Raw genomic sequence first — 9872 nt, forward strand, 5'->3', positions numbered from 1 at the left:
TACGCAATGAATAAAGACCTTGGTTCTGCTCATGTAATAAGGTCAACAAAATGTGTACAAACTTTTGCAAATGATATAAATGGAAAATATTGGAATAAATAGAAAATAGTTCAATAAAGAAAGGCGCTAGTATCCTAAGTTAATTAAATAAACCAAAAAGGTTTTGTTTACATTTCTAATTTAATTTGTAAGTGTACCACCGGACTTAAATTTTAATTGTCCAGGAATGCAAGTCCGGCCCGGACTTGATATCCTGGAAGTCAGATCAGTATTCCTAAGGAACGTAAGTCCTAGGACTTGCATTCCTAGGTATATTAGACCTAGGACCTGCATTCCTAGGAGATTAAGTCCGGGCAGACAACTGTTCCTACGGACTCGCATTCCGTTTACACCGGCAATAATATAAAGATATAAGAGGCAAATATGATTAATAATACACTGGAGCATGTATCTGTTTTGTTTCAACTTAAATAAGATAATAACTTTATATTGTGACTGGGACAATATATTATGTATTTCTTGGACAACAAATAGTGGGCATTGTCATTTTCTGGCCATTATAGCAGGTTCAACCATTCATTTTGGTCAACATATCGACACTGAGTGCGTGCGTGCGTGTATGCGTGTGCGCGCGTGTGTGTGTATAACGCAACATATTCGGGTCACTTTAAAATAACGTATTTGGCTTCCTTACCCTAAAACCCTAGGGTTAGACACCTTGTTTGTCTTGATTGAATGATTTTTCATCAAGTTATGACCATCATTCTGATTTCCCTTGATCCAGCGACAAAATTAATATAAACTAGCATATTTGACCTACTTCGCTTCCCCTAATAATATTATTAAAGTATATTTTACTATGGTGTTAGGGGGTCTTCCATGAATGAATACATGTGCAATCATTTCTGTCGCATATTGCTTTGGGATAGGCCATTATATGTCTTTTCTGTTAAGTCCATAATATAGTATAATGTTCGCCATGTTGGATTTGACTACTTTACATGGTTCCCATTGGTCAACGTTTGGTAGACTTTTGCTATGTTATCGTGTATACCCAGATACCCAGAAGTATTTAAATATTTATTGAAAACAACAATTTTTTCACTTTCTCTCACTTACACACTCTCTCTCTCACTTACACACACTCTCTCTCTCTCTCTCTCTCTCTCTCTCTCTCTCTCTCTCTCTCTCTCTCTCTCTCTCTCTCTCTCTCTCTCTCTCTCTCTCTCTCTCTCTCTCTCTCTCTCTCTCTAGTTAATTTTTGGTTTGGTTTGGTTTTGTTGTTTTTTTGTTTACGGCTGGGCGTTAACCACTATAGTGATCCATCTATAATTCTATATTGCTGGATTGTCATCAAAGAAAAAGTTTCCGATCCAAAATAGGACTGATTTGCAAAAATACCAAGAATCATCCATCCACCTTCTGACTGTTCCCTCAGAACAGAGTCTATCTTTCAGATCTCCAGTCCTTTGGTCTTCCTCCTGTTTTTTATGTTTAAAAAAGAAAGAAAACAAAATAGGATTAGAACTAATGGTTACTCTGAGAGTGTGGTGGTACCCCAACTATTATTATGCTGCTAAAATAAATACTATACACCTGAAAATCAATTAAGCACCATATAATTATGAAATTTTGACCATGTGGCTTATACATTGCAAGTAAATGTTAATGTTTCGTGAATACAAAACACTGAAAATAATGTTCTGTGATACAGAACAGTGGCAGATCTAGGGGTGGGATTGGGGGATAAATTTTGCGACAGTTATATGTTTATTTTATGTTTTCACTTCTACGTTGGAGAATCCAAGGAATCGCTTCTGGAACGTATATGGTCTCTTCGGCCACATGCCATTGCCCCCCCCCCCCCCCCCCCCCGATAGATGGATTATCAGCAACTGCAGAGGATGTGGGAAAAGATTGACAGCAATTGACAGTGTCGTTACATCAGTAATTAACGTTTTTTAAAGAGAAAAGAGAAAAACATTAAATATACATAGAAACTTATGTTAATTAACTATGGAGCTGGCACCACACTGCTGTACTTTTCATAAGTAATGAAGTGACGCCATCTCGGTAAATACCCAGTAGATACAGAATATGTAAAACGTCTCAATGTCAGGTTTAAACCTAGTCAGTTCAAGTTCTTTATTTGCCTTGAGTTTTACAACTCATCAACTGAATACATAACATAAAAAATACAACATAGCTACACAAAATACACACGACATGTGGAGTTCACTTCTCTATCAAAAATTGGTGCACCTCGAATTTTGACACAGCCGGATGTTATTTGGTTTAGTACTACCATTACGGGCTGCAAATACATGTTCCTCTAAACCACATTTACCGTTGAGATAGAACTGTAAAGACATATAAATGAAAATATCAACTTACCAGCCTACATGCGGTGTATCTTGGTAACATTTTGGTTAGAACAATAAGAAAACGTTCCACTAATACGATAAAATATTAAATTTATTTTTATCTAAAATATGGTTTCTCACATGAAACCAAGTATAAATGCTTCAAGCACTCCAAAACAGAACATTTTCCAATCTAATTTGCAGATGAGTATTTGCTTGTGATCAAAATTAGCTGAAATATTCTAGACGGTAATACATATTATTATTATTATTAGTAGTAGTAGTAGTAGTAGTAGTAGTAGTAGTAGTAGTAGTAGTAGTAGTAGTAGTAGTAGTAGTAGTAGTAGTAGTAGTAGTAGTAGTAGTAGTAGCAGTAGTAGTAGTAGTATATAGTAGTAGTAGTAGTAGTAGTAGTAGTAGTAGTAGTAGTAGTAGTAGTAGTAGTAGTAGTAGTAGTAGTAGTAGTAGTAGTAGTAGTAGTAGTAGTAGTAGTAGTAGTAGTAATAATAATAATAGTAGTAGTAGTAGTAGTGTATTATGTACAAACACGGGCTGATATAGGAGTTTGTATGGAAGAGGATTGTCGCAAAATTCTTAATTAGACAATTTTGAAGCAAAGATACTTAGAGACATGTTTTCAAGGCAAGTTAGCAAGCCCTGGGTTTTTCATCAAGTCATGACCATCATCCCGATTTCCCTTGACAAAATTAATATAAACTAGGTTATTTGACCTACCTCCCCTAAGTGTGTGAACTAATATTTCCTATGGTGTTCAGGGGGTCTTTCATAAATCATATCTGTTGCAAATTAAGTCCATAATAGTATAATGTCCGCCATGTTGGATTTGACCTACTTTACATGGTTCCCATTGGTCAACATTCGGTACACTTTTGGTTTATTATCGTGGGTACCTAGAAGTATTTACATTTATTGAAAACAACCTCTCTCTCCCTCTCTCTCTCTCTCTCTCTCTCTCTCTCTCTCTCTCTCTCTCTCTCTCTCTCTCTCTCTCTCTCTCTCTCTCTCTCTCTCTCTCTCTCTCACACACACATTTTATTTTATTGTTGTGTTGTTGTTTTGTTTAAGGCTGGGGGTCAACCACTATAATGTCCAATCTTTAATGCAGGATTGTCGTCAAAGAAAACGTTTCCGTTCCAACAGAGAACAATTTTTGCAATAATAACAAGAATCATCCATCCACCTTCTGACTGTTCCCTCAGAACAGAGTCTATCTTTCTTATGTTGTATCCTTTGGTCTTCCTCCTGGTGTTTATGTTTAAAAAGAATGAAAAACAAAATAGGATTAGAACTAATGGTTACTCTGAGTGTGGTGGTACCCCAACAATTATACTGCTGCTGTAATAAATAATATACAACCGACATTGTCGTTACTTCAATAGTTAACGTGTTCTAAGAAAGAAAAAACAACAACAAAAAAACATTAAATATACATAGAAATGTATGTTAATTAACTAAGGAGCTGACATCGTACTGATGTGCTTCTCTAAAGTAATTTATTCCTGCCATCTCAGCACATACCCAGTAGATACAGAATATGTAAACATTCTCAGTGTCAGACTTAAACTCCGTCGGTTCAAGTTCTTTATTTGCCTTGAGTTTTACAACTCATCAGCTGAATACATAACATAAAAAATACAACATAGCTAAACAAAATACACACGTGCAAAACAATGGTGGGTGTGGTTTATATATACTCATGGTACACACAATTACTTCTAGGTACCTCGTTGGATACAATACAGTTCAGGTGGTGCTTAATTAATTTTCAGGTGTATATTATGCTTAAGACATATAACGCTAAATTGTTTCAGTTCATATTAGGGTGTATACTACCAAATCAAATCCCACAGACGACAATACTAACATATGTGGCTAAAACTCCTACCTCCAGCGTATCAATCGACATAAACGTCAAGGATATAAATACTACCACCCCTCACCCTTAAAGTGAATCAGAAAAACAAATTCGGGGTGAAGCTGCTCATTTCTGAAATAACGGGTAGCGTCTATGACTACCCTAGTTCCGCACAAAATTCGAGTACTTTTTTTTTTACAGGTACCCCATACATGTTCCAAGCACAAGGCTGCTTGGCACAGTGGTACTAGATGAAATAAAATTGCATAAATGTTTTGCCCAGAAGAAACTTTTTTTTTGACAACCAACACACTCACATATATCACCAATCACAGGACATGTGGTGTATACTTCTCTATCAAAAATTCGTGCACCTCGAACTTTGACACAGCTGGATGTTATTTGGTTTAGTACTACCATTACGGGCTGCAAATGCTTTTCCTCTATGCCACATTTACCGTTGAGATAGAATTGTAAAGACATATAAATGAAAATATCAACTTACCAGCCTACATGCGGTGTATCTTGGTAACATTTTGGTTAGAACAACAAGAAAACGTTCCACTAATACGATAAAATATTAAATTTATTTTTATCTAAAATATGGTTTCCCATATGAAACCAGGTATACATGCTTCAAGCACTCCAAAACAGAACTTTTTCCAATCTAATTTGCAGATGAGTATTTGCTTGTGATCAAAATTAGCTGAAATATTCTAGACGGTAATACATATTAGTAGTGGTAGTAGTAGTAGTAGTAGTAGTAGTAGTAGTAGTAATAGTAGTAGTAGTAGTAGTAGTAGTAGTAGTAGTAGTAGTAGTAGTAGTAGTAGTAGTAGTGGTGGTAATAGTAGTAGTAGTAGTAGTAGTAGTAGTGGTAATAGTAGTAGTAGTAGTAGTATATTATGTTCAAACACGGGCTGATATAGGATTTTGTATGAAGAGGATTGTCGCAAAATTCTTAATTAGGCAATTTTGAGTTTCTCGAAGGCAAATAAGTTCGCTGCCAAAGGCAACAGGATCTGTAGGGAGTTCGGGGGACATGCTCACCGGACAATTTTGAAGCAAAGATGTTTTCAAGGCAAATTAGCAAGCCCTGGGGTTTTGTTTGGAAACAAAAATATGAATATAATCCACAGCCAAAAAAGGTGCTGAGAATTAAAAATACCGTGGCAATCTCTACGGTACTGCCGATTGTCGCGGGTCATAGAAGGGATTTAAATTAAGTGTTGTTTGTTTGTTTTATTTATCTTGGTCACGTGGCCTGAATACAGAAAAATGTCTTGTCATGACATACATGCTATCTCTTTATTTAAAAAATGTCTCGTTTATTTGTTTGTTTGTTATTTTGCATGCATGCTTGCTTACTTATTCTAATATTATATTTTTGAGATTTTACAGACATTAACATAAATAACAACACAATGGATGTACATAAATTTTTATTCCCATTTTTATTGACATGATATCCACACACAGATGTATACAGTACATATGATAAAAAGATCCACATGAAAAAAACACAAAAAAAACAAGTAGCTAAGATCGAATATATGTGACTGACAATCAAACATACATATATGAAAAATTCAAAAGGAAACTAAGGACATAATTAGTATCAAAAAAAGAAGAGAAGAAATACAATCTAGGTTTTAAATATATTGTGACAAATTGACAAAAAAATTGTGAATTTATCATAGTTGTAACATAATAGTACTTAGTCAACTCTTTATGGATCCATTTCAAACTGGGTACATATGCATTAAAATGACTTTTAAATATTACGTGTTTTGTAACGAGTACAATGGCATTAATGGGATCATTATTTCTAGTTTTAAAGCCAAAAATTACATTTTCTTTATTAAATTTAATATTTCTACCCGTGTTTACATTAATCCAGTTCTGAATATCATTCCAAATTGAGTTCTGTAAATTTCATCAACCTGTACAGTACATTGATTTGGACTATGTACTTTTGGAGTGGTTACGTTTTGAGTTTGCTGAGTTACAAGATTCAAACTTCATAAAAGGAGATATTAAAATGATATCATTTTATAAGCAAGAATCTGTAAATTTAATTGTTTCGGACTTAGTACCGTTGGCGTGGTTACGTTTTTAGTTTGCAATGTTAGAAGATGCAAATTTTATAAAAGAAGATATTGATATGAGTTATCATTTTATACCAGGATTATAATTGTTTTGAATTGGAATATTAGTGTACCTCTTGTATACGATGTAGACGACAATCACTGCGATCAGAACAGCAACAGCACCAGCAACACCACCGGCGACGGCTGCAACTAAACATCAAAGAAAAGAAATATATTTGTTTTTGCTTTCTATTTTATTTTATCTGTTTTATTTGGTTTTTTGTTGTTTTGTTTGTTTTGTTTGTTTTGGGTTTTTTGTTGTTTTGTTTTTTGTTGTTGTTGTTGTAGGTGTTTTGTTTTTTGTTATTGTTTGTTGGGGTTTTTCTTCTTCTGTTTTTTTTTGTTTTTTTGTTTTTTTAAACGCAGATGTAAATATATGTAGTTAAAGGGACATTCCTGAGTTTGCTGCATTGTAAGATGTTTCCGACTGATATAATATTTCTACGATTAAACGTATATTATTTATATTTTCTTGTTTAGAATATCAGTGTCTGTATATTCAATGTGTTTCTGGTCGTCTTAATATTTGTAAGAAGCCCAAACTGGATTTTGTCTTCAAATAATTTCGTACGTACGAAAAAAGTAGTTTTTAGGAAATAAAATATAATTTAACCTAGTACAAATATTAGAAAGATCAGAAACACGTTTAATATACAGCCACTAATATTTTATGCAGAAAAATATATTTGATATGTAATTACAGTCGTCAAAAAGTCTCTGTTAGTCGATAACATCTTTAAAATTGCAACAAACTCAGGAATGTCCCTTTAATTTATTGAAAAATAATGTTAATAAATCACTGTCCAAGTTTTGGGTACATACCATCATGTAAATACAAACGTAGCACTTTTCTGCATCGACTGTATTCAGGGTCGTAGGCTGGTGGGGGTGGGGTGGGGTTATACAGGTTTATAAATATGGAGTTTCGGGTGGTGCAAAAACAAAATAGAAAAAGGTCCATCTGGTTCATATTCGACCCCCCACCCCCCCAGGTCCAGATGACGCTACGCCCCTGTATATCTGCACTCGATGCACCGTCTGCTTTGTTTATACTCATATTGAATACGTCATTCACTGTAAAGGGAAATAAATCTGATTATTTTAGAAAAATACTTAAGCCTGTTTAGACCATTTCTTGTTAACGTGTGCGAGACTTTACAATATTCCTTTTCTGAAGATAAGTGTTCCTTTTTCTTTTTTAGAATACTTCTCACACTGAGAGATCCAGATACCGTCAATACACCCAAGAACATCTTTCTAAGGCATATTCTGCTGTAATAAACGTTCGCATTGACATTCGTAAGGCTGCCAAAATATATAAACACTGATATTCTAAACAAGAAAATATATTTAATATGAAAGTTTAATCGTAGAAATATGTTATTAGTCAGAAACATCTTACAATGCAGCAAACTCAGGAATGTCCCTTTAAATTTCATAGTATGAAAAAAGGCGTTTCCTAGGAGACGGACTATAGAAAACGTTCTGGGTTTGATGATGTGAATGTTATCGTTGTAGTATTAGCCGTTGTAAATAAACGGTATGTAACAAAACTCGATAGGTAGAGAGACGTACCTGGAAAACTTTCTGGGTCTGGTGATGTGAATGTTATCGTTGTAGTATTAGCCGTTGTAAATAAACGGTATGTAACAAAACTCGATAGGTAGAGAGACGTACCTGGAAAACTTTCTGGGTCTGGTGATGTGAATGTTATCGTTGTAGTATTAGCCGTTGTAAATAAACGGTATGTAACAAAACTCGATAGGTAGAGAGACGTACCTGGAAAACTTTCTGGGTCTGGTGATGTGAATGTTATCGTTGTAGTATTAGCCGTTGTAAATAAACGGTATGTAACAAAACTCGATAGGTAGAGAGACGTACCTGGAAAACGTTCTGGGTCTGGTGATGTGAATGTTATCGTTGTAGTATTAGCCGTTGTAAATAAACGGTATGTAACAAAACTCGATAGGTAGAGAGACGTACCTGGAAAACTTTCTGGGTCTGGTGATGACAATGTTGTCGTTAGGGTTTTAGCCGTTGTGGCGGAAGACGAAACAACGGGTGTGGTCTTCGCCATTGATGACGTCGTGGGTGAAGTAGTAGAAGTTTGTGTGGATGAGGTGGTCGCTGAAGGCGGGGTAAAACACTGTATACTCAAGTTGCCTATAATAAAAGTTTAAAGATCACATTGATTAATTAATCATCGGCTACTGGATGTCAAACAATTGGTAATTCTGACATATATTCTTTCCATTAGTAGCAAAGGATCTTTTAATATGTATTTCCCCCACATACAGGTTAGCAGGTCAGGTCAGGTCAGGTCAGAGTGTTTAACGTGCAAGAGCAAGCTGTTGTAGCGCACGCCTGTCCTGGGCACAGGTGCCGGCCTCGGCCAGCTCCTCCATCCATGACAGGAAAGGGGTGGGGTGGGTTGGAGGGGGGGGGGGGGACCGCCTGCACCGACAGGTGCAAGGGAGCACCAGCAGTCCGACCGTAGCCGGTAACAGGCGGAGTGTGGTATGGTGCTATGGAATTTGGAATGCCTCGTGGGATTAAGCCAAAGAGAAATGGTGCGCATTTTTGTGAGGGAAGCTAGGCGCAATTTTGGACGGTCCGTCAAAAGATAAAAACAGTTCAGCATATTATCACGTCCTTTTGTATGCCAGTCGTAGTCCACCGGATGGAATTTGAAACCCGCTACATTTTTCCATTAGTAGCAAGAAATCTTTTACATGAATTTTTCAACAGACAGGACAGCAAATACCACAGCCTTTGATAAACCAGTCGTAGTGCAGTGGTTGGGATGGGGAAATAATTGTCAGATAATGGGTCCACTGAGGTGGTTCGACCCTCCAGCGCAAGCACCTTCAGGCGAGCGCTATACCGACTGAGTTATATCTCCCCCCTTTTATCGCATTAGGTCTGACAATGGAGCTCTGGTTGGGACGGGAGAGGGGTGGTGTGTGTACGGGGGTAAACAGAGAATGATCCACTGGAGTGGTTCGATCCTACATCTGAAGCACCGTCAGGCGAGCGCTCTACCGACTGAGTTATATCTCCCCCCTTTTATCGCATTAGGTCTGACACTGGAGCTCTGGTTGGGACGGGAGAGGGGTGGTGTGTGTACGGGGGTAAACAGAGAATGATCCAGTGGAGTGGTTCGATCCTACATCTGAAGCACCTCATGCGAGCGCTATACCGACTGAGCTAGATCTCCCCCCTTTTTATCGCATTAGGTCTGACATTGGAGAACTGGTTGGGACGGGAGAGGGGTGGTGTGTGTACGGGGTAAACAGAGAATGATCCACTGGAGTGGTTCGATCCTACATCTGAAGCACCGCCAGGCGAGCGCTCTACCGACTGAGTTATATCTCCCCCCTTTTATCGCATTAGGTCTGACACTGGAGCTCTGGTTGGGACGGGAGAGGGGTGGTGAGTGTACGGGGGTAAACAGAGAATGATCCACTGGAATGGTTCGATCCT

The 9872-nt window shown here is 37.0% G+C and overlaps 1 protein-coding gene across 2 annotated transcripts in view; it reads right to left on the reverse strand.

Moving 5' to 3' along the window:
• Nucleotides 1-269: 269 nt before the first annotated feature.
• Nucleotides 270-9872, reverse strand: part of LOC121389979 — a 13783-nt gene continuing 4180 nt past the window's right edge. Inside the window, exons 4-7 of one of the 2 annotated variants that reach the window (XM_041521669.1) lie at nucleotides 8373-8552; nucleotides 6461-6539; nucleotides 3565-3626; nucleotides 270-1481 (exon numbers count right to left, since the gene is read on the reverse strand). In XM_041521669.1, coding sequence (XP_041377603.1) covers nucleotides 1447-1481; nucleotides 3565-3626; nucleotides 6461-6539; nucleotides 8373-8552 — 356 coding nt within the window. In that variant the 3' untranslated portion in view covers nucleotides 270-1446. The remainder of the gene's footprint in view (nucleotides 1482-3564; nucleotides 3627-6460; nucleotides 6540-8372; nucleotides 8553-9872) is intronic. The other variant, XM_041521670.1, reaches the window with a different exon arrangement.

Source organism: Gigantopelta aegis, chromosome 15 (genome assembly GCF_016097555.1).
Source record: "Gigantopelta aegis isolate Gae_Host chromosome 15, Gae_host_genome, whole genome shotgun sequence".
In the NCBI taxonomy this organism is placed as follows: domain Eukaryota; kingdom Metazoa; phylum Mollusca; class Gastropoda; order Neomphalida; family Peltospiridae; genus Gigantopelta; species Gigantopelta aegis.